This window comes from Ictalurus punctatus, chromosome 3 (assembly GCF_001660625.3).
Source record: "Ictalurus punctatus breed USDA103 chromosome 3, Coco_2.0, whole genome shotgun sequence".
Classification (NCBI taxonomy): domain Eukaryota; kingdom Metazoa; phylum Chordata; class Actinopteri; order Siluriformes; family Ictaluridae; genus Ictalurus; species Ictalurus punctatus.
Window position 1 is genome coordinate 19,856,252 of NC_030418.2, and position 27,722 is coordinate 19,883,973.

Genomic DNA, 27,722 nt, shown 5'->3' on the forward strand with positions numbered 1-27,722 from the left:
TTAAGAACTTGCTACTAAATCAACTAATAAAGTTCCACCAAAAATAGCCTCCCACACAAGTCTCCATGTAGCCTATGTTATAGTTTATATATAAAATCAGTCGTTTTGTAAGCATTATGACTGTATCAAACAGCGGGACAAAAAAACAAACAAACAAACAAACAAACAAACAAACAAACAAAAAAACGTAAAAGTGCATTCAAAGGTTTTTTCTCTCCTACTGTTTAATGCAGAATGAGTATTCTTACAAGAAGGCCTGATTGAATGAATCTGACTTATGAGACTGTAGTTTAGTGGGTTTTTATTAATCGTAATTTAAAAAATAACATTTTTTTAGCTGTGTATTTGATCTTTGATGTCTATTTCAGCTTGTTTATACCGTCACCCCAGCACTAAACCAACTGCACTAGACCTAATACATTATGTTTCAACTTTTGTCTTTAACTATTTCACAATTGGGGGTTAAAGGGTGTCATTTTCTTCACTCCAAAATCATGAGCCATCCACATTTCACCCCCTGCGGAAGTGGGGATCGTAAACTGATCGCTTTCCAAAAGCCAGAAGCTTTTTTGGTGGAGATGAAACGCTGAGACTGTGTCTTTAAATCTGATTGGCTAAGAAGTGAGAGGGGGCGGCGCCACCCATCACTGCGTATAAATATTGCTTGGACGCATCTTGAAGTTTGTGAGCATTTTGTCTGTTCACTATTGTACATACAGGAAGCTCTTACCACAGGGGTTTAATTCTTCTACCATGGATTATTCACAGTCCGAATCCGGTGCTTCAAAACGCCTTTCATGGGGGAGAGTGGTCCAGAAACTGCTCAATCACGCCGATGACACAAAAGCAACGGGGGAGAGAGATTCAGGTAAACTAAGCTTTAATGTTACTTTAATTCACTCCGTCTCCAAGGTGATATAGTAGTGATGGGAAGTTCGGATCATTTTACTGATTCGGATCTTTGAATCTCATTCAGAAAAATTAACGAATCTTTTTTTCGAGTCATTTCGTTCATTTCAGCAGAATATAATAAAAAATATCTGTCTGTCTGTGTCTGTGTGTCATTATTCCCGAGTCATAGTAAAGATACATTAAAAATGAATGAATCATTCATGAACGACCCATCGGTATGATCTAGTACACTGTTAAATGTCTTTTTAAACGTACAGTCCACTTACTATTGGAATTTTGAGTTTTGTAATTTTGTTTTGAAAACTCTTTCAGGGTGTTTATCGGTGCTTTTGAGGGAAGACGACCCATTTGAAGAGGCTCTGTGTGCAGAGACGGTGGCCAACGTGTCTGATGTTCTGAGCGAGGGCAGTGCTGAGCTGCTCGGCTCCTTCAGACTGGTTGTTCCTCATGTTTTACTGGAGAGGATCGGTCATGAGCTGCTGCAGCTGGCGGCCACCGAACCCTGCGGTCTCAGAGGAGCCATCATTGACGTGTGTGTGGACAACAGCAAGAGCCATCAGAGTGTGGGACAGATATCTGTGGACCCTGATATTGTTCCAACTTTCCATCTCACGTTTTTACTGCGGCTGGATCTTGGGGGACTGTGGCCAAAGTTTAAGAGTAGGCTCCGCAATTCCGTTAAACTGAGCACAGGCTTTACAGTTCTGAAAAGGAAGCTGTACAGCACGGAGGAAGTCTATGTAGAAGAATTATGAAGATGGCACTTCTTTTTAAAAAAATACTCTTACTAAGATTTATAGGCACACCTTACTTGAAAACTTTCTTATTTAAAGGGCACCTATTATGTTTTTTTTTTTTTTTTTCAAATATTACATTTGCATGTAGTGTGTTATAGAGCTGTTTGTGAATGTAAAAAAAGTCTGCAAATTTCAAAAATCACAGCACGACAAACGGAGTTATTGACTCCCAAAAGAAGGAACCGATTCTGAACAGCTGAAATGAGTCGTTAGTAATTCCAAACTTTCTTCCTGTACTAGCCTACATAATTTAATTTAAATTGAGCACATTAAAGTGTTTGTTTTTACCTTGGATGCATGTAACTCTATTGTACAAGACCTTTAAAACAAAATTAGTCACGTTTCAAACCCATAATAAGTGCACTTTAAGAAACTGACTATGCAAATATTGATGGGTTTGTATTGTATGTATTGTATGGGTTTTACTATACACTTTATAAAGCTGATATAGGGTAAGGTGTGTTAGCATACATTTATAATCTAGCCCCATAAAATACCAATCACTTAAGTAACAGAAGCTAAAAGTTTTCAACTACCTCAGGAAAGAAACTATTGTAGACATTTATAATTGTGCTTGTGTAATTTTAAACGCTTTAATGTCTGCACAAGTTAAATTTGCACTACCTCATTATGTGATGAAGTTTACAGATTTATTAGTTTATTTGATTCTATTATAATCAGTAGCTTTGTACACAAATGAACACTTTCAAAAGTACTGAATCTTGTCTTACTGCCAAAAGATATGTATTGTACAGTTTATTTATTTATACAGCCATAACTTTGGGCTTTTTTGTACAAATAAAACTGCATAATGATGCCAAACTAAAGTTATTCTGCTTATCCAGTGCTTGTTCGATAGACCACTGTTTCTTTTCAATTATGTTCTGTGTCTGCCAGATATCACACACTGCCTATTTCAAATTCGGTATGGAGATAGTAATATCTTGCCCCCCCCTAAGTAGATTATGGAAATAGTAATATATACACCCCCCCCAATTCTATAAATTTCTTGGAATGCTTCTTTCCCCTCAGAAAACATGGGGGTACAAATTTTTCACTCAATTATACATTAGTTCCATTTCTCAGACCCTTGATGAATCTACAATAATTACATTACACACACAGGAATAGTTGATTAAATTTTAATAAATACATGGGAAAATCTCTTCATTAATCTCAACTGCTTCTTAAAAAAAACCAACAGGCAATCTACAGTGAATAATTAAATAACAAATGGCAACAATATACATAACCAAATTTCTTGACGTTCTTGCTGTTGAAACGTAAAAATCTGAATTGGTTCAGATAACCCAAATAAAGGACTTTATGAACTGTTTAAAAAAAACTGGGGTGCATGGACACACTGAAAGAAAAGCATTAAGCTTGGATCATAACGTACTATTCAGAATATACCAATTTGTTCACGTTTCACATTCATAAAGCATCACCAGTTACTTTCATATAAACACAATTAAGTGTTAGTGCCGTTTTTCAGACCATAGCACTAGATACTCAATGATGTCCCACTTCAACATCATTATGGGAGAGGAAAGGTGAAGTTGCGTGTGGCTGCAAGGAGATAGATTGTTTTTGTTCTTTTCTTGAACTGGTGCAGATTCCCACTCTACTTTTAGTGAAAGTTTGGTGAGTTTGTAGTTGGTCACCTTCAAATATGGACCTTCCTTAAAAAAAACAGAAAAAAAAGAAGTCATATAAAACATACAAATGTCAACACACACACACACACACACACACACACACACACACACACACACAATTACAAGTATCAACTAAATTGTTGGTAATTTCAATGTGTTATTTGACTTTTTCCCTTTTCAAAAATGAATGCAAAATACAGTACAATATACAAGATATCAGAAGTTCCATAGAATATATGGGGAAAAAAGGTAATAAAAAATAATTCCTCAAGATCTCATTTAATATCAATTTCAAGCACAACACATTCAGGATTCACAGATTTAACTAAACTGGGCCTCATACTGAAATCATTGTTGCCATCATGTCCAAGTAACAACTAAATGGAATTTTATAATATTTTGTTTCAATTTAAGATGTACCATTTTAAAAATTAAAACTGTTAAAGGGAAAAAAATGATTCGGGTGGTGCTATATGCTCACTGAGCACTTTATTAAGAACACTATATTAATACTGTTTAGAGCCTCCCTTTGCTCTCAAAACAGACTCAGTTCTTCATGGCATGGTTTCCACAAGATGTTGGAAACATTCCTTTGAGATTCTGGTCCATGTTGACCACGCAATTCCTGGAGATTTTTTAGGTACGATTTAATGCTGAAAATCTCCTGTTCTAACACATCCAAAAAGTGTTCTATTGGTTTCAGATCCAGTGACTGGAAAGAACACTGAAGAATATTGAGCTCAGTCATTTTCATGAATCCAGTTTGAGACTGTTTTTGCATTGTGACATGGTACATTATCATGCTGGAAGTAGTCAGAAGATGGTAAATTGTGGCCATGAAGAGATGCACATGGTCAGCAACAATACTCAAAACAGGCTGTGGCATTCAAGCGATGATTGATTAGTATTATGGGGCCCAAAGTGTACCAAGAAAACATTCCCTACACCATTACACCACCTCCACCAGCCTGGACTGTTGACACAAGGCAGGTCTGGTCCATAGATTCATGCTGCTGGCACCAAATTCTGACCCCAACATCTGTGTGCCTCAGCAGAAACTGAGATTCATCAGACCAGGCTACGTTTTTCCAGTCTTCAACTGTCCAGCTTTGGTGAGCCTGTGCCCACTGCAACTTCAGGCTTAGCAGGAACCCGATGTGGTCTACTGTTGTAACCCATTCGTCTCAAGGATCGACGTGTTGTGCATTCTTTGATGCTTTTCTGCTCACCACAATTGTATCAGAGTTACTTTAACCTTTTTATCAACTCTAACCAGTCTGGCCATTCTCCGTTGATGTCTCTCATCAGAAGTGTTTCCCTCCACAGAACTGCCTGAAGCTGCTGACCTGTATCTGCCTGATTTTATGCATTGCACTGCTGCCACATCATTGGCTGATTAGAGAATTGAATTGCATGAATGTGTAGGTGTACAGGTGTTCTTAATAAAGTGCTCAGTGAGTGTACAGCCACACATGAAGCAATATGCAAACAATTACTATTTTTTTTTATTTATTAATGAATGGTGCATTTTTCTGTTTATAGTTATACACTATAAGCCCAAAAACATGTGGACACCTGACTATTACAACCAGATGTGCTTGCTGAACATCCCTTTCCAAAATCATGGGCATTAATAGATTTTGGAGTGTGGCTGTGGGGATTTGTGCTCATTCAGCCACAAGAGCATTAGTGAAGTCAGGCACTGATGTTGGGCAAGCAGGCCTGGAGCTCAGTCGGTGTTCTAGTTCATCACAAAAGTGTTCAGTGGAGTTGAGGCCAGGGCTCTGTGCAGGCCACTCAAGTTCTTCCACTCCAACCTTGGAAAACCATGTTTTCATGAACCACACAGGGAAACAGTCATGCTGGAGCAGGTTTGGTATGGCCTGATATTTCCACTAAAGAAAAATCATAATGCTATAGCATATAACAACATTCAAAACAATTGTGTACATCAAACTTTGTGGCAACAATTTGGGGGAAGGACCACATACGGGTGTGATAGTCAGGTGTCCATAAATTGTTGGCCATGTAGTGTATTTACTGTTGTGGATCGTGTGTGAGACAAGTTAGTTCCCATCATCATTTATATTATAGCAGCTCTGTAAATCTCTCTCTCGCAAAAATGCAGTCTGTAATTATACAGAGAAACTGGAAAGCGCAAACTTCTCTGTCCTGAAGACTTTCCCATGGCTATACACATACTGATTGTTACAAACCACTGACTCCAATGACTCCTTCAATAAATGTTAAATAATCATCTCATTACAAAAACCTTAATTATATTTTCTTATTCATTAAATAACACAGATCTTATCTGTTTATTATTAGTTTATGTGGGGCATACACCGTACAAGTCTGTGTCAATAAGTTGTTTCTATGGAAAAAACAGTGCATAAAAATCACTGCCTTAATATAAACCATACATATAAATCGTTTAATTACACCTGTCATTATTGTCAGACATGCTGTAATAGAAAATTAATCAATACCTTATCGCTAATCCGACCATAGAATTCAACAGCCCTGTGGTGTAAATGCTTATATTATAGAGGTACACCGATAAGCCAAAACTTTAAAACCACCTGTCTATTATTGTGTAGCTCCCCCTTTTGCCACCGAGACAGCTCTGACCCTTCAAGGTATGCTGTGGTATCTGGAACCAAGCCGTTAACAGCAGATCCTGTAAGTCCTGTAAGTTGTGAGTTGGGGCCCCTATGGATCAGACTTGTTTGTCCAGCACATCTCACAGATGCTCGATCGGATTGAAATCTGGGGAATTTGGAGGCCAAGTCAACACCTTGAACTCTTTGTCATGTACCTCAAACCGTTCCTGAACGAGTCTTGCAGTGTGGCAGGGTGCATTATCCTGCAGAGGAAACTGCCATTAGGGAATAACTTTGCCATGAAGGGGTGTACCTGTTTGCAACATTATTTAGGTAGGTGGTACGTGTCAAAAGTAACATCCACATGAATACCAGGACACAAGGTTTCCCAGCAGAACAATCTCTTCCCCAGGTAAGCGACAAGCACACGCCCGGCCATCCACATGATGCAAAAGAAAACATGATTCATCAAACCAGGCCATGGTCCTGTTCTGATCCTCACATGCCCATTGTAAGTGCTTTTGGTGGTAGACAGGGTTCAGCATGGACACTCTGAGCAGTCTGCAGCTACTAAGCGCCATATGTAGCAAGCTGTGATGAACTGCGTGTTCTGACCCCTTTCTATCATAGCCAGTATTAACCTTTTCAGCAATTTGTGCTACAGTAGTTCTTCTGTAAAATCAGACCAGACAGGCTAGCCTTTGCTCCCTACACGCATCACTGAGCCTCATGAGCCCACAACCTTGTCGCCGGTTCACTGGTTGTCCTTCCTTGGAGCACTTTTGGTAGGTATTAACCACTGCATACCGAGAACCCCCCACAAGACATGCTTTTTTTGGAGATGTTCTCCTCTGACCCAGACATCTAGCCATCACAATTTGTCCCTTTTCAAAATCGCTCAGATCCTTACACTTGCTTATTTTTCCGACTTCCAGCATATCAATTTCGAGAACTGACTGTTCACTTGCTGCCTAATATATCTCTCCCTGTGACATGTACCACTGTAATGAGATAATCATTGTTATTATAATCAGTGGTTTTAATGTTATGGCTGATTGGTTTTTATCGTACAATTAAATTTGTCATAATAGCAAGCTTGAACAGATTTATGTATGCATATTCAAAGAGAAAAATAGTTTTATCTATGGTTACTGAAACTTAACCAGGACTGTATACATTACAGGAATTTTTTTTTTTTTTTTTTAGATATATAAATAAGAGAATAGTTTTATAAAAACTTACTTGTTTTTCAGGGTCCATGTAAAAGGACTTGAATGTCTGACAGCTTTGAACAACTGGGGGTACCCATCTTCTGGGCCCTTTGGTATAAGTCTGAATCTCCAAAATACCGTGCCCGATACAACAGTCCTTCCTCTGCAATACAAAATAAGTTCAAATGTTCAGTACTGAAGATAATGTGTGTTGACTATGACAGCTATGCTACACTTCTGAGCACTGCAACACAATTTTGTGATGAATGCTCAACCGCTGTCCACCGCCCCATACAAATGTGGTTGACTGTGTTTTTGTATGATCATATAACACAAAAAATAGGCTCTAAACGGTATGATACAGTGCAACTAATGTCTTCACTCACTCTGTTGCTTTTCCTTCCAGCAGTTATTTCGAAGGTTTGAAATGTAGTCATCCTCCACACTTTGCTCAATATTCTTAAGATGCTTTCCAGTATATTCTTCTGAAAAGTGGTCACCCACATAGTAAGGCACATTCAGATTAGCTGTTTGCCTCCTGTTCGTGTGCCCTGAAGATCTGAAACATATCAAACGTTACTTTTTTTTCTTAAAAGAGATACAGTGAGGTCCAAAAGTCAGAAACCACATTGAAAATCTGAGATTTTTTTTTCCATTTAAAAGTGGAAAATAAACAGAAGGTTTTAGAACTTTGAAATATTTAATACAAAGAACATAAATGTAATTCTGCACTATTTCCAGGTCCCTATGTAAAATGTAAGCAAATGTGCGATACTGACCATGTTAACTGCTTTTTACAAAAGGTTACATTTTCTTCATGCCTAATCTCGTCTATTGAAGCATGTCTTCAGACGACACTGATGGATTTGATCTAAAATGGATCATAAGGTTTTGCACAAACTTGTGAAGTCCATGCCAGCTCGAGTGCACACTGTCATTATAGTGAAAAGGGGACATACCAAATACTAAAAACTCTGAAATTCATGTAAATATTTAAAAAGATTCTACATCAATCAAGTGGTTGTCAATAATGTAATTTGTAATAAAAAAAAAAATATTGGATTCAATTAGAAAAGAATGAAAAATAGAAGATTTTTCAGTAGTGGTCTTAGACTTTTGGACTCCACTAGATATTATAAAAGCTGATCATTTCCCAACAAGGCAAACTGTCTTTTTCGTGTAGTGTGCAAACTTTTTAAATAAGTAACAGTTAGAAAGTGTATTGCTTGGCATATAAAAACAAAATTAGTCAGACAAGTTAATAAAAAGTGAATGCTGTTGAAATGCAAGACTCACGGCCTGTGACTTAGACTGTAGGGGGGGCTGGACACCATCAACTGGCTAAGGGCTGAAACTACAATGAGGACGAGGATGGGCATCAGCTGAACAAACAGAGCAAGACTTCCCTAATTTGTGGGGAAATATTAATGCAGAATGTGTTAAACATTGTTGAACAATAAGAATAAAGCAATCAGCTTGTGGCTAGACATCATGGCATAGTTAAACAGCATTATACAATTCTGTAATCAAAAAACACTATTGTAGCCTAGAAATAAATTGTGAAAAAATGCTCTAAATTCGCAACATATTCTCTCAGAGGCGAGAACTTGACCAGTGCATGGTTACTTACATCTCTCCTTTGTTCTCTTCGCTCAGGCCTCTGGTTATGTCCAAATCTCATCCTGCCATTACTATAAACATGGACATTACCTGGAAGAAGTGAAAAGATTCATGATGCAAACACCTGAAATCATTTTTCGATATACGAGCGCTTTACATTTGCAGACCTGCCAGCCCGGAAGAAGAAACAAAAATAAAATTCAAACAAACAGCATTTTTTTTTTCTCAAAACGGTATGTTTTATATATTAGATATAGTCCTTTTACCAATTGCTTTTCTAATGTCCCTCATACAATCTGTGAAATGTTGCTCTAATACGTATCTAACGTTAGTTAATTTGAACATAAATCGATGGCTTTTATTTCACATCGATGAACATAAAACAATCTCCATTTACCTTTACAGAAAGTGAAGGTGCCATGTGAGCACATTTTCCAAACAAGTAAATCAAGTCATGAGCTCCAGCCAAAAGATCAGTAACGTATGATGGGGGATGGGCAGTGCTTCTAGAGTTCAGAACGACTAAGAATCTGTCACAAAATCCAGATACAAGTTGACTGGTTCATCTGCTGTTTTTATTGGCGTGGGGAGAGTGGGTGAAGTAGACCACTGTTTTGGCAAGTTTCTGAGTGATAACTCATACTCGTGTACTCTGGTTTAAAATGGGGAGCTCCTAGGCAAAATGCATGAAGGTTGACAGGTCTGCATGTGCAAAGGAAACACAAAGTCTACAAACAATAACCATGGATCTGTACAGCTGTTTTGCTTCCATTTTCATACTCTTGAACATTATCTATCCATCCATCCATTTTCTGTTCGGCTTATCCTACACAGGGTCGCAGGGGGCCTGGAGCCTATCCCAGGAAACTCGGGGCACAAGGCGGGGGACATGCTGGACGGGGCGCCAAGCTCATATGCATGATCGCATACACAAAGCCATTCATACACTACGCACAATTTAGAGATGCCAATCACCCTACAATGTAGGTCTTTGGACTTGGGGAGGAAACCCCCGAAGTACGGGAAGAACATGCAGACTCTGTGTACACAGGGCGGAAGCAGGAATTGATCCCTCAGCCCCAGAGGTGCGAGGCAATATTTAAACGGGACAAGTGTCACAGAAATCTAAACGCGAAAATCTAGGATGATAAAGCAATGTGGTGCCACTAGGGCTGGGCAATAATTAATCATTACTATCACGATATTTACTTATTATTACCTCCTGCCCCCTCTACCATCTGCCAGTGCTAAAAAATATGAAAAAGACAGCCCACAGTGGTCACAATACACACTCGCAGTGAAGTATTATATCATCCTAACTGTACAAGCCAAATATAATCTCTCTAAACACAGAAGCTGTATAAACGTGGAATTTCCTTAGACAGTATGTCACACTTGGGTAAAGTTATCCTGAGGCAGTAAAAATTTTTTTTAAAAATTGCACTGCTGTAGCCTTATGGGTCACTGGGCACAATCCATGCTTTTAAACATCTTTGGTTAATAACAGTAATGGGAAATATACAGGGTGTCCATACATAGGGGAAATGAACACTTTTTAGCACAATGTCTTCAAAACTTTTTCATACTTAATTTATATTACATATATTTTTTCAGACAGCCTTTAAGAATGCCTTTGACAAAAGAAGAACATATTGAAATCATTCTTAAGGCTTGCGATGGACTTTAACAGGAAACAGGGCAAGCATATCAGACATGACACTGTTGCCAAACTTATTAACAAATTCAAAAAGTCGCCCATGAACATCCACTGACGAAGACAATCAATAGAGTGCTGACAAACATAGTCCCCTATGTATGGCGACTTCTGAGACACACTCTGTACAACAGGTTAATATTAAGCTAAGTTAAGCTGATTCTATGTGAAGTGCCGCAAGGTGGTCAGAATATAGCAGCTTTTATTACCCATTATGATTACAGTAGGAGTGTCATGTTATGGTTATTAGTGTACTATGTGGTGTGAGCCCCCCCCCACCTCAGCGCAATATGTGTGTTAGCATATAGAGAATATCCCATTACCAAATTGTTCACTTACTAGATGGGAATCCACCGCCAAAGAACATATTGAAGAGATCCTCAGGTGAAATATCTGCCTCAAAGCCATGATGAGAATGGCCATGACGTGACGGGTGAACTGTCTCCTCACCGTAAAGGTCATACTGCTTCCGCTTTTCTGTGTTACTAAGAACGGCATACGCATTTCCAATAGCTATAAACAAAAAACGGAACAAAAGTTATAAGAACTTGCTCAAGACCAGTAAAGACCAGTGAATACACACATGGTGATTATATTTTATACGAATAAGAAGCTGAGAGTTATATAGAGGGTATGCACGTGACTTCACGGTAGCCAGAACTCGCAGCGGTCACACCCACTGAGTGGCAAATAGACGGATCGGCATCATTAGTGTACAGCGTGAATTCCGTGAGAACACACACAAAAAAAAACACATAAAATGGGAAAAAACTGTTATGAGATCGACTGTGCTAACAGATTCAACAAGATTCAGAGCTATCTTTTTACAGAGTGCCAAAAAACCATTCACTCCTTTTTACTAAGTCGATCAGTCTAAGTGCGAGTTCTTTTGGCATGTGGTATTCATGTACAATGATGAATAATTTGCTACATATTTCTTTTTAAAAGCTGCCTATTTCCACTGATGAATAATGGAGGCTCATTCATTCTCTGACTTTGTTTTACTTTCACAAATATATAATGTTAATAAGTGGAAGCAGCGTTAGCTACCAACAAACTAGGACTATCCAGCTTACGGTTTACCAGATAAAATGATATAATCAAATAAAAATATTTGTACATACCTGTCCACATACAACCAGAATATTTATTGGTGTTCTTGTCACTTTAATTTCTCCAACAAATCCCGCCTTGAAGTAGGACCAAGCATCAAGGCTTTTGTATGCATTCAGGCTTCAGGTACATATAAATGTCGGGAAAACCGATTTCCGATGTCCATGGACCACAGGTTCTTGGGCAAGTTGTAAGGGTCACTGTCGAGTCCAACTGCCTTTAATTTAAGCTGATAATTGTTATTTATACTAGCGTTTTCGCAGATTCCTCTATTAAAATCAGCCATTTTGCTGGATGTTTTGCCACTCAGTCCGCCCAAGAGGGCGTGTTCCGGCAGCAAAGTGAGGTCAATGCATACCCTCTATAGCACATGACGTACCTTTAAATGCCTCTGTAGCACCTGGAGCATGGTTTTTATCCGGATGGAATTTCAAAGCCAGTTTTCTATAAGCTTTTTTCAGATCATCCTCCGACACATCTTTACTGACTCCCAAAATCTCGTAATAGTCTTTGCATTTCTTTATCCTACGTCACAAGAAAGGGACAATACAAAACCAACACAAAACATTACCAGCTACCAGTAAAGTGTCACAATTAATCACATGATGTTTAAAATGGCTTTTATAGCCATAGTAGTGTATATGTGTAGCACTGCTGTCGAAAGTAAACACACTGTTTGACTGCATCCAGTTGTTCTGCTGTATATGATTTGGCTCCGTCTGTGGCTCGGTCTTCTGATGTCTCCTCTCCAGCACTGGTGGCTCGGTGTCGAACTCCACTGCCCTCACTTTCTCCACAGTTATTATTACAGCCATGTGCATTTCCATTCAGAGCTATAGATTCTAATAAACCTAAAACAGCAAGTTGAGGAAAAAAGATGCGTGTCAATCGCTCATATTGACAAGTCAACCTGATTTATTTATTTATCATTTTTTTAATGCCATGTCAGCATCAATGGCTATTTTCATGGCTAGATCATTTAGGTAAAACAGTATATTCCGTAAATTCTTACAGTATTACAATGATAAAATCTTACAACATTCCAACAGTGTCATCAACAGCAGCAATATAAGGTCCTTCATTTTAATATTTGATAAGAATTCTAGGATTTTCCCTGGTGAGACTTTCTGGAAGACTTCTAGATATGTCTTTTCTGAGTTAAATCACTGTCTAGTATTGTTAAGATAAGGACAGTCCAGTAATACAGGGTGTCCCAAAAGTCTCCATACATAGGGGAAATTAACACAATTAAGCCCAAAAGTGTTCAGCTGTTGTTATACATGCATAGTTTCTTTCAAAACAGTTCAGCCGTTCTGCATTTGCAAAGCACATTCTGCATTTGCAAAGCCTCGCTTGCCTGCACACATTGTGCAGGCGTGATTTAAGTCATTATGACGAGATAGCGCCGTCATCATGACGAGATAGCGCCGACATCATGACGAGATAGCGCCGACATCATGACGAGATAGCGCCGACATCATGACGAGATAGCGCCGACATCATGACGAGATAGCGCCGACATTATCAGGAGATAGCGCCGACATTATCAGGAGATAGCGCCGACATTATCAGGAGATAGCGCCGACATTATCAGGAGATAGCGCCGACATTATCACGAGAGAGCGCCGTCATTATCACGAGAGAGCGCCGTCATTATCACGAGAGAGCGCCGTCATTATCACGAGAGAGCGCCGTCATTATTACAAGAAAGTTTCTAATTATTATAACTTACAGAATCAATGTTTTGTTGTTTGTTTTTTTTTACTTAAAGGCGGAAACGGGCTTCCATAGTTAGGGATGGGTACCGAAATTATTAAACTGGCCCCGGGTCCTAAATTATGAAAGACCGCAGTATCGATAAGCTCTGATGCTATCGGTTCTGCTTTCGGTACTGGAGAAATTAAGAAAATATATTTCCTATACATTATTGCTAAATAAACATTATCTTGTACATTTTATCTCACCAACCATTTCTAATTTGCGATAATATTAAGACATTCGTCTGCATTTTCATTATTCGCAATCCAGAAGTGAGATCTCTCAGGCTGTCACATGCAACACCGAGCGCGATAAGCTCCCACTTAATACATAGCGTGACGATGGCAGAGAGAACCAAATGTTCAAAAGTGTGGTTACACTTCATTAGAGTTAATACAGACAATCAGGGGTGCCGCTAGGGTTTCTGGGCCCCATGGGTAATTTGTACTCTTTACCATTATTATTATTATTATTATTATTATTATTATTATTATTATTCAACGAGTGAATAAGAAGTTTCACACACCAGCAGCTCCAGAAATAAATGTGGAAATGAGCTAAAACGGTGACAGGCTCTTTGAATCAGTGAGTTGAACTTGAGAATCAAATCGATTCTTTTAGTGAATGAATCATTCAGATTAGTTTTATCAACGGGATTCTCCAATTCATTGAAATGAACCGACTCAAACAAACGATTTCACTCAAAGTGCGGCATTTCTGAATAAACTGCGAACGTCTTAAGGGGACAGACACATGCACTTGGCACAGTCTGAGGGCAATCATTACAGCGTGCTTCTCAATAGATTATTGGGCAAAGGGGCCATTTAAATAATAAAATCATACAGGAAATTATGGGGTTCTGCTGGGCCCTTGGTCTGTCCAGGGCCCTTAGACTTGTCCTTATCTTCTCCCGCCTCCGAATATTACGGATTCACTCGATTTTGTGTTGATTTCTGCGAACATCCTGGAGGGACTGAGGATGGGTTTGAGATCTGATGGTGGGATTGGACAATCTGTAATTCTCCGTTTGAAGGCTTCGTTTGCATTCGTTTGTTCGTTGTCAGACAGTCCAAAACTACCCGGTATCTGTTCAAGACAACCTGAAAGCAGATCTAATCTAACCACACCAAGTAGCCATGTTATTAGGTACAACTAAACAGTAGTATTCTGCACTGTAGAATAGTATACATGCAGCTAGGCATTCGTCTTTTATTGTGCATAATGTTGTATCACACAGAATGGAGCAACACGGCAAATTTCAGCAAATTAAATGGCTGCAGAGTCCTTTCAACCTCATCTCTGAGATGCTCGACAGGACTGACAGGAGGCCACCGGAAATACCAGGAAAATATTCCTCATCCCGTAACACTGCTATGTCCAGCTTGTACTGTTTACATCAAACAGGATGGACTCATGTTGTTTACACCAAATTCAGATCCTTCATCAGCATGACACAAAAAGAAGGATGAGCAGTTTTGCTGTCTAAGCTGTCAAGCGCTCTGAAATAAACACTGAAGCTATTAATGTTGGTTTGTCCAACAATTTATACTAGACAGTGCAGTCACGTGACTAATTTGCGTAATAAAATGGGGGGTGCAAATAATTCACTCACTGTCGAAGCTAGAGTAAACTACACACCACTAGCACAGCAGCTTAGCTAGAAATATTTATGGCTATTGTTGCCATGCCGGATAATAATGGAGATCATGTCATAACAGTGCAGAAAGAAGAAGAACACCTGTCGTCGAAAATGTAAAGGTCAAGAGATATACAGTTATACACAAAACAGGTTAGACTAGACACTAGGATGCTGGTTAACGTTAGCCAACGGGCTAGCTCATAAACGTTAGCGACATATTTAGCTCTCGTGTCGCGTAAAAGAAACAAATTCACTCACGTCGTGCCTTCTGTGTGGGAAACAGTTTCTGCGCCTTCTCCAGGAATCTTCGAGCTTTGTCGGGTTGATTATTTTGAAGCGCCGCGATAGATATTTCTATGCAGCGTTCCGCTTCGTCCTTGTTTGATTCCATTGCGACAGCGGAACTGAAATGGCTTTTAGGCGCCGCATAATGACGTGCGGAAGACTAGACGCAGGAATTATGCGTCACGGCTTTGCCTAACAAGCAACGCGAATACAGTTGAGAAAAAAAAACAAAACAGAATAGACGAAACAACTACAGTAATGGAAAGATTTCCTAGACGTCTTGACTTGTAAGACTTCAGAAAAACGATCAGGAAAATGCACCTGAATAAGATATTGCCATTATTGTTAAAATGGCCTGGGGATCTGCTAAAAGTTCCTGTAAGCTATGCAATACTAAATCGTAGTTTAGTGTGTGCAAGCAGTGCTGAAAAGAAAAGAAGAAAAAAGAAATCCTGGCTTTCAGATGGAGGAGATCTGTCACTGGAGGAAAGACTAGCTGATACGGTGACCCCTTTGTGGCGACTGAGTTATGAGGAGCAGCTTCAGTGGAAACAGGAACAACAGCTCAAGATCTTACTTCAGATGACTAATCACCTGGCACAGGACTCGTCTCTGACATCTGATAAGGCAGAGCTCCGTTTTCCTGTTCTCCCCATAGTGCCTTCACCAGTGAGGGATGGCTACCGCAATAAATCCACCTTCTCTGTCAACAAAGGAGTAGATGGAGATCCAAAAACTGTCGGATTCTACATTGGCACTGGGAAAGGTAGAAACATTGTCTGTATTCACGGTGACCATCTTCTTAACATGCCATCAAAGCATAGTCTGGTGGGAAGGTGTTATGAGGATTTTATACGTGCTTCACCACTAAAACCATGCATTATGTTTCATGATGGAGGACACTGGAGAGAAATTACAGTGAGAACAAACTCTGCCGGTAACACAATGGCCATAGTATATTTCCATCCACAAAACCTAAGTCTTGAGGAGATTGCGGTCCATAAAGCATCTCTAGTACAATACTTCACAAAAGGTCCAGGAACAGTTTGCCAGCTGGACTCACTTTATTTTCAGGAAAGCACCATAACCAGGTGCAGTCATGAAGATTCTCCCTACCAGCTGCTGTATGGGGAGCCCCATATCTACGAGGAGATTCTTGGCTTCAAGTTCCGCATCTCTGCTGATTCTTTCTTTCAGGTGAACAGGAGTGCTGCAGAGGCCCTGTACATGACCGTAGCAGAGCTGAATAAGGCTGGTGAAAAGGGTACTCTACTGGATGTTTGCTGTGGTACAGGAGCTATTGGCATTTCACTATCCCCAAGACTGAAGAAGGTCATTGGTATTGAGCTGATTGAGCAGGCTATAGAGGATGCGAAATATAACGCAGCATTAAATGGTATTCAGAACTGTCAGTTTCTATCAGGAAAAGCAGAGGTTGTTCTTCCTAAACTGATACCCACGATGCACTCTGAGGGAACACTCACAGCTGTCATGAATCCATCCAGGGCAGGGCTGCATTATAGAGTCATCCAAGCCCTGCGCAATCATCCTAACATACAAAGACTTATCTATATATCCTGCAAGCCAGAAGGAGAAGCGATGCGGAATTTCAGGGAGCTTTGTGGAAAGACCGATTTGAAGAGAAAGCTCATTGGAGAGGCCTTTACTCCAAAGCTTGCTGTTCCTGTGGACATGTTTCCACACACCCCTCACTGTGAACTGGTGCTTGTTTTGGAACGATGAATAATTAAGTGTAACAAACTTATAAAAACTGCTGTAATATAACATATCATTTATTTCTTCTGGTGTGGTCTGTAGAACTGTAGTGTCCTAAAAATGTATTTAAAAAAAAAAAAAATAATTAAAAAAATACATTTTGGAATAGTGTTCCTAAAATGTGGAGGAAAATATCCAGTCTGTTTAGTGCCCAAGGCTCTGTAAACAGAAGAAACCACATCCAACTAATCATGACATGGAGATCTCTCTATATGTCTCTACATGTTTTTCAATCATTTTGAGTGAAAAAAGCTCCAAAGAAAGCTCCTGTTCTTAGAATAAGTGTGATTAAAAGGAACCTCACACACACATTCACACAATTTAGAGATGACACTTTGGGCTGGAGAAGAAAATTGGACCCCCAAAACTGGAGGTGTGAGGCAAACCTGCTAACCACTAAGCCACCATGCCCCCTATTATACTTTTTATATATATATATATATATATGTATATATTCATATATTCATATATTCATTAAGTACATATTTTTTAAAAGACTTTTTTACTGTTCATATTCACTCCAGGTATTGCAGTAGTTTGTCGATATGTTGCAACATGCAGTTCATTTGTTTACCATGTGAGAGGTTATTTATTACATACTAGTTTGCATCAGAGTGTACAGATTAGGCAAGCCCATGCATGAGGCAAGAAATGCAATGTCAGAAAGATGAAATAATGTTACCTTGTGTAATCAGAAGACACTGTAATAGGTCAGTACATTTGTTGGAAAGGACAGAGTAACTTTGATCAGGACAGTTTCTTTGTTAATGACATTGCATTATGAAACAGAATAAAGAAGGGGTTATTCATGTGTAGGGGTCAGGATTATAATATTCTTAAATGTTTAACAACCTTGAGTACTGACATAAATTATTAATACATGTTCGGTATAACCATACCTTTATCATGTACACAATGTCAATAATTTATCAGTACATTAGACCTGCAAAATTCTGATAAATGTAAATTTTTTAATGCTGGTACAATATTTTATTAAACAATTTCAGCCAAAATTCAACAAAGAACAATCACTGGTTGTAATATACAAACTTTCTCTGGTTAAGAAGAAACCCAATGAGCTATTGGGGAGCTGAAAGTGTCAGCTCTGTTTGGTAAGCCAAGCGATCAACCTTACTAAAAAGAAGCAGAATTACCATCATTACTACATCTACATTTCTATAAAGCTGCTTTATGGCAATATCTATAGTATAAAATCCTGTACAAATAAACCCAAGAAATGATAGTAGACTCAATGAGCCTTTGGGGAGAAAAAATAAACCGGCTTATTTAGAGTGTGACAGAGCATTGAGCATTCATTCATTTATCTCCAGTAACCACTTTATTCTGATCAGGTTTGCAGTGGATCCGTAGCCAATAATGGAAGTCCTGCGTGCAAGAAGGGAGAATTCACCCTGAATGGGACACCAGTCCATCATATGGCATCATTCACACCTTGGGGGAATTTTGCATTACCAATCCACCTACCTGTATGTTTTTTGACAGTTGGAAACCAAATGTGAACATGGAGAGAACATAGAGTGAAGTGAAAAATAAGTACACCTCATGGAAAAAAAAAAATTCAATACATATTTGGACAAGCAAACATTTGATCCTCTTTGAAACAATGTCTATTAATAAAGTTGATACACTGTATTAAATGACACATAAAATTTGACATTTTCACACGGCGTGCCAAGAAAAAGTCTTTGCTATCTGAAAAGAACATTAGAGCAAGACCACAGTTTGCCAGTGTGCATAGAAGCAAAGAACAGGCCTTTTGGAATAATGTTTTCTGGACAGATGAATCAAAGATAGAGTTGTTTTGCCACAGTAACAGCAGACATGTTTGGCGCAGACCAAAGACAGCATTTCAGCAGAAGCACGGTGAAGCACGGTGGTGGAAATGTTATGGTTTGGGGTTGCTTCACTGCCTCAGGGATTGGACAGCTTGCATTCATTGATTCAACTATGAATTCTGCATCATATCAAAGAGTGCTTGAAGATAATGTGAGGCCATCTGTCTGAACGTTGAAGTTGAACTGAAAGTGGACCTTTCAACAGGATAATGATCCTAAGCACACTAGCAAATCCACCAAGGAATGGCTCAAAAAGAAGAAATGGAGTGTTATGGAATGGCTTAGTCAAAGCCTTGATTTGAATCCCATTGAAATGTTGTGGGGGGATTTGAAATGGTCAGTACATGCAAGAAAACCTCTCAAACATCTTACAACTGAAAGAATATTGTATGGAAGAATGGTCAAAAATTCTAGTAAGCCTGGTGGACAATTATGCATAATGCCTACAAGAAGTCATTTCTGCTAAAGGGGGCAATACTAGCTTCTGAGGCCTGCGTGTACTTAGATTTTCCACAAAAGAATATCACATCTGTTGTTATTTCTGTTGTATAAATGATTGAAAAAACTTTTTTTCCCTTGTGGTTTTGTTCAAGTATATCAACTTTATTAATAGGCACTGTTTCAAAGATGATCAAATGTTTCCTTGTCCAAATATGTCAAAAACCCTTATTTTTTTCACAAGACTAGTGTCAAGGATCAAACCCAGGATCCTGTAGCTGTGAGGTGGCAATGCCACCGGCTGCACCACTCATCATTCAAGATTCAACATTCAGTATTGTGTTGTCTGAACTTCAGAATTCTTTCCTGCAGTTTAAAAACGTAAAAACAGACATATTCCTTGCTGTCTGCTGTGGTTTATGATGATGACGATGATGATGATTCTTCTTCTACTTCTTCCTCTTATTATTATTATTATTAGTAGTAGTATTTTGCAGATGTTCATGATACCTTGAATGTAAGACACTGCTGCTAATAATATTTTAATCTTAAACTGCCACAGAAATACTGTCTGTTTTTTATTTTTATTTTTTTACAGCTCTGAATGTGTTCCTTTAAGGAGAAATGAGTCTGCTCTTGAGTGATTGGGTGTTAAGATAAAATATAGAAATAGATAAGCTTTTTATTGATGGTTATTAAAGTGCAATCTGCTGTGGTTTATGATGATGATGATGATGATTCTTCCTCTTCTTCTTCTTCTTCTTCTTCTTCTCCTTATTATTATTAGTAGTAGTATTTTGCAGATGTTCATGATACCTTGAATGTAAGACACTTTGCTGCAAATAATATTTTAATCTTAAACTGCCACAGAAATACTGTCTGTTTTATATATATATATATATATATATATATATATATATATATATATATATATATATATATATATATACGTATATTTATATATATATATATATATATATATATATATATATATATATACATATACGTATATGTATATATATATATTTACAGCTCTGAATGTGTTCCTTTAAGGAGAAATGAATCTGCTCTTGAGTGATTGGGTGTTAAGATAAAATATAGAAATAGATAAGCTTTTTATTGATGGTTATTAAAGTGCAATGACCACCATTTTCCCAGGGTTACTCTTGGGCATGGAGTGAGTGGCAAAAACAACGAGTCTGTGTCACTGCCACTTGTGCAATTCGAGCTGGGCTGCAATGAATAGTGTGACTGGGAGGAGAGAGAAAAAGAGATTGTTGAGGCTGTAGCATCCAGCCTGAACATCAGACCAGCGGACAGCCAATGAGACTAGCAAAACTAGGTGGCATCCGCCGCCTCCCAACCAACTGCAACATTTATAACACCGTATAACCGGAAGGAGGGGCTTAGGTAAGCAAGCGGAATAAAGCAAGCTGCGAAACGCGCTCCTGACGTGCAGCTCTTCAGTAGCCTACTGTATCTCGCATAGAAAGGCAGGTGGACGACAACACGGAGGTTTTGTGAACCGGCATTTGAGAGCAGCGTGAGTAAGGCAGTAGAAACAAAATACAGTTCCGCATGTGCTGTTGTTGTTGCGTGTATAACAATGATGTTTTGTCTCTTTCACATAGCCCCAGGCCAAACTGAAAATATGACTGATACAGTAAAGAGAGATTGTTATTCAGCCAGGCAAAAGGAAAATGGCGAAAGAACGTGGGTAGATGATGCTTTTGACGAATCCTACAAAGAGAAAGAAGGCGTGTCGCCTCCATTGAAGATAGTATGGAGAAATGTTGTGCTGATGACTTTACTGCACATCGGAGCTGTTTACGGACTGACCCTGATCCCTTCTGCTAAAGCTTCTACACTGTTATGGGGTGGGTTTGCTCTTCTTCTTATTCTGTGCTCCAATATCTTAACATTTAATGTGTTATATAATAACATTATATAATATTATGCAAGTGTTTAAGGGAGGCGCTATTCTGGATGCGAGGGGGCGTTTCCTGTGCTGCCTGTCAAGAAACACGCGGTCTTTTGTTAGAGACTAACACGTCAACAAGTCATGCTTTTCTCCAAATTTGAACGAATGACAGATTATATTTTGTCTAATCCAGTTTTTAATATATTATAGGCTATGTACTGAAATGATTTTGTTGTTGAGAGATTGAGAGTCATAGAGCGTCATGCCTGCTGAAAACAAAACAAACAAGAAACAATAGGAACCATCGCAGAAATTCTAATGGTTTCCACTACAAATACTATTCCAAACGATCAGCTAACCATTAAAACCATTACCATTATTGGTCCTTAATGGTATCCACTAGACATAACATGCCTCCAACAGAAGGCACCAAATTACCAGTAGAAGGTAATCTATAAGGGTTTCTGTTGTTTTTTTCCCAGCAGGGTTGTGTTTTCCTATCAGAAGGGGATTGGAATAGGCTCCTTTTTTGAAGGCTAAGAACCCTGAATTATTCGACAAAATCCCCTTTCTAAGAGTATCCCCTTTCTAACGACTAAAAATTGTGTTCCAGAGTTTTGGATGACCACACCATGTTTTTGCCCAACCGAACAATGCACAATCAGTGTGTCAATAGGCTGTCTGTTGTGAGCTAGACAATATTTGTATCTAGCAGAATTTTCCTTTGGGATTCTATAGTCCAAGCAGACCTTGTCTGAACACACAACACAGTGAGACATTCAGCACCCATGTAAAACATCTTTGAGCAGGAAAGGCACACCTCTCAGCAGGGCTGTTTCTGACCCTCTGGGGTCCCTAAGAGACTACATCTTACAAATATTCTTTAAAAAATTCTGCATTCTTTTGGAGCCCCCTAATTCTTGGGGGCCCTAAGCAACCTAACGGCCCTGAATCTCATATATAAATACCATGGAATCAGCAGTTCAGTAAAGAAGAGAGAGCCTGAATATTCTTATAAATGTTTCTATTTCATTTTACAGCATGGGTGTGTTTCATAATTAGTGCCACGGGAGTGACAGCAGGGGCACATCGGCTCTGGAGCCACAGGTCCTATAAAGCTAAACTGCCATTAAGAATCTACTTGGCCTTTGCAAACTCCATGGCCTTTCAGGTAAATGAATTGTCTTAAGTGATTCAATCATGACCCAGTTTACATTTGAGTACTGCAAAACAGGGATCCCAATATTTACATTTTTTATTATGATACCAATTTTATATAAACTGAGTAAGGGCTGATCACAGATACTAATCTAGTGCCAACATCCTCAAAGTCAGTGATTCTCAATGTGGGGTCCAGACACCCAGAGGTGTCTGTGAAGCACAGCCAGAGGGCCAGTGATTTTTTAATTTGACTGGTCACTTGAATTTAATATGTTGAATACCTAAATGAAAAAAACAACAACAAGTAGGCCTATAATTAATATTGATTTATTGATAGACCTAATGTGTTCTGATAATGCCATGTTCAGGAAAAGAATGTACTATGGTTCTAAAAAAAATAGCATTGTAAACATTTAAATGTTAAAAATAAAACCTGTGCTGAGGGTCTGTGGAATTTATTTTACAGTTAAAAGGGTCCCTGGTTGCAAAAAGTTTGAGAACCCCTGTTCTAAGTAACCAAACTGATTGTGTTCAGGCTTTGTTGCCAAGTTTTGAGAGCAGTGATAGTGACAGGCTTTTAGACAATTTGTGTCCTACTTTGAAATCAATCCAATAAAATCTAGCATTTCAAGGTAGTATTGTCCCAGACAGCAGTACTTTTTATATCAAACTGGTAAATCCCTGCTGATAAGTATTGTACATGATCTCACCTTCTGATTTGTCATTATATAACACTAGTTATAATTATGCTTAATATGTAGCACTTGATTGATTATTGTCATCTCTGCTATTTCTATCCAATCAGAATGATATCTATGAGTGGGCTAGAGACCACCGTGTTCACCACAAGTACTCAGAGACCCATGCAGACCCCCATAATGCCAGGAGAGGCTTCTTCTTTTCTCATGTTGGCTGGCTGCTGGTACGTAAGCACCCAGAGGTCATTGAGAAAGGGAGCAAGCTGGACGTCAGTGACCTCAAGGCAGATCCTGTCGTTATGTTCCAGAGAAGGTATAAACATGCAATAAATTTTATTCACTTTAATTGCTGAACTTGTAACTTCATAGATTAAAATATAGAAACCACTTTATTGGGTAAAGTATCTGTAATTTGTATTTGTCTTTGTACCAAATTCTTTTGTTCACTGTTATATCACCATTATTAATATTAATGTTTCATATTTGCTGACCTAACATTTATGCGGATTTACACTATATCCTACCAATAATGGTTTTTAATTTGTTTTAAATATGTCTAAATACATTCTACAACTTGATGAAAGTAGGGTTATTTCACTCCCTGTCCCTCATTTGAGCCAAAGTATTACTCACATTGTGTGGTGTGGCACGTTTATAAAGACTGCCCACCTCTGCCAAATCACACATCAGGCCACAGTGAATGAGCAGGGTTCAGTGACCCATCCCACTCTTGTGCATGCAGTCCTACAGTGGTCCTGGAATCTCTTTGAAAAGGGATTAGCACATCTAAAGTCAGCTGAACATATAGTACCCTCAGAACATATCTCACAGAGCTGTCAGTTCAGTTAGAAGGACAGTGACTGGCTTGGAAATATTGTAGAAATTAATTTTAACATAAAGTTGCTAAATTAGCTTTTGCAGGTTTTTCCACACAGTTTAAGCAATTCATGTTGATATCCCTTCAAGCTGATTAAGAAATCACTTAGGGGAATCGTGGCCTTTAGCATAATATAGAGTTTTAAATGAGAAATATGCTATATAATACAAATTATGTTTGCTTTTTATGCTTGTTTTTCCAATCTGTTCCTTTAAAGTTTAAAGAGAGATTAAATGTGTGCATTAACGTAATTTTAGGTATTATAAGTCGTCTGTAGTGGTGATTTGCTTCATCATTCCCACACTGGTGCCTTGGTACTTCTGGGGGGAAAGCCTGTGGGTGGCTTACTTCATCCCAGGCCTTCTGAGATACGCTATGGTCCTTAATGCCACCTGGCTGGTTAATAGTGCTGCCCACATGTGGGGCATGAGGCCCTTTGACCACAACATCAACCCCAGAGAGAACATGTTTGTTGCCTTCAGTGCTGTAGGTAGGAGGATTTGAAATACTTGATCTTTTGTATGTTTTGCATCTAACCATTTGTTTACATGACACATGTGTTTATGGGTTAAAAATTTAAAGAGTTTTAAAATAAAATTATTATTGTGAGTTTTTCATTTTACTGTGATCCTTTATAGCAACTTTGATAATTGACATATGAGAAGTTTGCACTTTTGAACCGTATTCCTCCCCTAATATGTATTAGTTGCATGTGCATACCCTTATGAGAAAACAGTAAGAGTATGAGTGGTATAATGTCACATAATAATTGTTCACATTAGCTTCTCTTTGACCCTTATACAGTGAATGTCTAAAAATTGTAGATATGATAGTAGCCCTGAAAGTCTGTACTAACACTATCCCATTTCAATAAGATTAACAAAGAAAGACATATGGAGCATTCAACAATGTATTAATATTGTCCATCCCTTCATATTTATTTTCATTCCAGGGGAAGGCTTCCATAACTACCATCACACATTTCCATATGACTATGCTACCAGTGAGCATGGCGGTTTTCTGAACTTCACCAAGGTGTTTATTGATTTGATGTGCTACATTGGACTTGCCCAAGACTGTAAGAAACCATCTCATGACACAATCATGGCTCGGGTTAAGCGTACTGGTGATGGCAGTCACAAAAGTGGCTAAGTCATTTCTAACATTTCAGTATCCGAAATGTGTCATGGGAAGCTAAACCAATATCTAAACATATTTGTGAAGCAAAGTGTGCAGCGAAGGTCCTACTCCAATCTTACACTGCTTTCAGAATTCTAGTCTTGATTACACAGACTAAAGACCACTGTTTCTTTTTTGGCTATTTTATTATGAAACTATGTGTACTTTAGCACTGGAAAGTTTAATTTGGACACATGATTCGCTCTAACTCTAAGGCACAGTAACAGTATTGCTTAACTAGTGTATTTAGCTAAAGGTAATCAATATCAGTGGTGTTTAAAATGTTCAATTCACAGTGACTTAAGAACATTTTTATGATAAACTATGCAAGCTATACAGTTACAACTTATATAACTACATATGTGCTAATAATCCCTTAGGCAATTTCCGTTTACATTCAAGTCGTCATAAAGTGATAAAAGTGAAAGAAGTGACAGAACGGATAAAAGTAACAAAGTTTTAAAGCAACAGGTAATGATTTCTTTGTGCACTGATGCTACTGAGTTGCACACTGACATATTTTATTGTAAAATCAATAAATTCTATAACTAAATTTTATGTTCAAAAATAGACAACTGTGCTGGCCTTTCAGATTTACATTTTTGTAAACAAAAATGCTGAATAAATTTTAATTTATTGTTAAAAGTTTAACATTGTCCGAACACTGAACAAATTCTTATTTTGATACTACTGCTTAAATTATATATATTGCATAAAAATCTTTCTCTTCTCACAGAGAAATGAAATTGCACAAATTTTGGCACCCCTGAATTTAGTTCATATTCCTTTAGGTAAGATCACAATAATCTGTCTTCATTTTAATTAGGTGGAAGACTATTAAATAATTTTTAGTATAAGCTTTCAATCATCAGCTCCTCTGCATTTCTGCCTAAAACTGATAGTCAGGTCAGAGGACACAAATTTTCAAAATGGAATTTGCATTTTTAAAAGCACAACTATGCTTTTTAAACAGCTAGCTCTTTTATCACAGAGGAAGCTAACTAACATAACCAGTTAAAATTACCACTAGCTAAGAGTTTAACTTAAGTTGCCTGTCAATGGTACATTATCGAGTTAAACTGAATCATGGGATCACCTATGGGCACACTGAAAAATGTATGGATATGCCAAGTAACTTATACATGTAAACCTCTTCCTACCAAGAGCAGGAGCGGTTAGAGCAATAATTCTATCCACCATGTTTTTCAAACCTTCATTGAGCTCTAGTTCATTGAACAGAGTTATCAGATTGCCTTCACTACAAAAGATACATTTGATAACTTCAGAGTTAAAAGCCAAACTAAAGTACTTAAGAAGATGAACGCAATATGCTGCCTCCTGTATAGGACAGTGTTCATCTAGGCAGTGTGAAAATGCTGCCCAGAAAAAACTGTCTACCTACACAGCTGAATTAAACTAAATGAAACGCAGGATTAGTGATCATATTTGAAAGTGTTTAAAGTAATAACAAGAAAGTGGGTACTGCTTATTCATTGTGGTACACTGTATAGCTCAGCTCATACAGTATGTTTTCTCTTCTATATGACCATCCTTCTTTAATGCGAAGACCATAGAACTCCATGTACTATAATTTGATGAAAGCGGAGGATTTTCTCTGGAAGTTTTATTTTTTTGGGGGGGGGGATATTGGCCTTGTCATCTCAAAATTTAACAACTGTTATGATTCTTTTTTCCAACCAATTTCTGAATTGTATGTGGGGAGAAACATATGTACTATTTTATGCTGAATTGTTTCTAATTGTAAATTTATTTAAGAATGTGTAATGCACTATAAGAATTTGTGGGTTGTCCATAATATCAACAGAGATGTATTTTTAAAGAAAATTGTTTATTAGATTCCTTTGATACGTGAATGTAAGATCAAGATAAAAATATCTCCCATGCCCATTCTTATACTGTTTAACAGTACTCACAGCAGGCCCTTTCTGTGTACACTGTAAGAAAGAAAATTTGACTTGACTTAAAATTTCAAGGAAACTTGCTGCACGGCTTGGTTAAAAAATTGAGTTAAGTGAAGTTGAGTAAACTCAGCAAAATTGTGCAGAAAGTTGCCTTGAAATTTTAAGTTAAGTCAAATTTTCTTTTTTTACAGTATATTTCTGTAGATGAAATGTTCTATATTACAGAAACTCTATCAAATACAGTAGGCCTATATAGGCTACTTACTGTATGTTTTCTCACATTAACCACTGATATTTTAAAAATAAAAGTGAGTATTTATTATTATTTCTCTCGATATTTTACACCAGGTATTTACCTGTATGGAAGCCTTAAAGTAAGGTCAAGGAAAGTTGTCACTTTATGTACAATTGAATAAATAAAAAAAAATTCTAAAAGTATTTTATGAGTTGTGCATTCATTTGTATGGATATTTGTGGAAATATAACAGCGATAGTTTTGCATAAAACTGTCATTTAACTTTCATCAGTCATGTATTACCACAGGTGGAACAAATGCATTGAAGTAAAAATAGATTTCAGCATGT

General features: G+C 38.0%; 4 protein-coding genes across 6 annotated transcripts; 3 read left to right on the forward strand and 1 right to left on the reverse strand.

Annotated features, from left to right (window-relative positions):
* Positions 1-667: 667 nt before the first annotated feature.
* LOC108263660 (DNA damage-inducible transcript 4 protein) lies at positions 668-2,556 on the forward strand. The gene is made up of 2 exons (XM_017464696.3): positions 668-868; positions 1,225-2,556. The coding sequence occupies exons 1-2, from the start codon at positions 754-756 to the stop codon at positions 1,665-1,667; spliced, it is 558 nt and encodes a 185-aa protein (XP_017320185.1). The 5' UTR covers positions 668-753; the 3' UTR covers positions 1,668-2,556.
* A 281-nt stretch (positions 2,557-2,837) lies between these two features.
* On the reverse strand, positions 2,838-15,470 carry dnajb12a (DnaJ heat shock protein family (Hsp40) member B12a). Of its 3 annotated transcripts, XR_008396308.1 has the most exons (10): positions 15,284-15,470; positions 12,302-12,479; positions 12,008-12,153; positions 10,855-11,028; positions 8,812-8,891; positions 8,478-8,587; positions 7,568-7,740; positions 7,213-7,344; positions 5,950-6,233; positions 2,838-3,387 (listed from the first exon to the last, which is right to left on the reverse strand). XR_008396308.1 is itself a non-coding variant. In XM_017464695.3 (9 exons), exons 1-8 carry the CDS (start codon positions 15,414-15,416, stop codon positions 7,220-7,222), a joined length of 1,119 nt encoding a protein of 372 aa, XP_017320184.1. In that variant the 5' UTR covers positions 15,417-15,470; the 3' UTR covers positions 2,838-3,387; positions 7,213-7,219. The 3 variants fall into 3 exon arrangements, 2 of the variants coding, with proteins under 2 accessions (XP_017320184.1, XP_017320183.1); XM_017464695.3 differs by lacking the exon at positions 5,950-6,233; XM_017464694.3 differs by lacking the exon at positions 5,950-6,233 and having other exon boundaries at positions 2,838-3,391; positions 15,284-15,464.
* A 14-nt stretch (positions 15,471-15,484) lies between these two features.
* Positions 15,485-17,897, forward strand: trmt2b (tRNA methyltransferase 2 homolog B). Its single transcript, XM_017464693.3, has one exon. The coding sequence runs from the start codon at positions 15,626-15,628 to the stop codon at positions 17,051-17,053; it is 1,428 nt and encodes a 475-aa protein (XP_017320182.1). The 5' UTR covers positions 15,485-15,625; the 3' UTR covers positions 17,054-17,897.
* A 2,830-nt stretch (positions 17,898-20,727) lies between these two features.
* On the forward strand, positions 20,728-27,576 carry scdb (stearoyl-CoA desaturase b). The gene is made up of 6 exons (XM_017464581.3): positions 20,728-20,923; positions 21,012-21,257; positions 22,342-22,472; positions 23,268-23,473; positions 24,295-24,527; positions 24,990-27,576. Exons 2-6 carry the CDS (start codon positions 21,032-21,034, stop codon positions 25,187-25,189), a joined length of 996 nt encoding a protein of 331 aa, XP_017320070.1. The 5' UTR covers positions 20,728-20,923; positions 21,012-21,031; the 3' UTR covers positions 25,190-27,576.
* Positions 27,577-27,722: the final 146 nt, after the last annotated feature.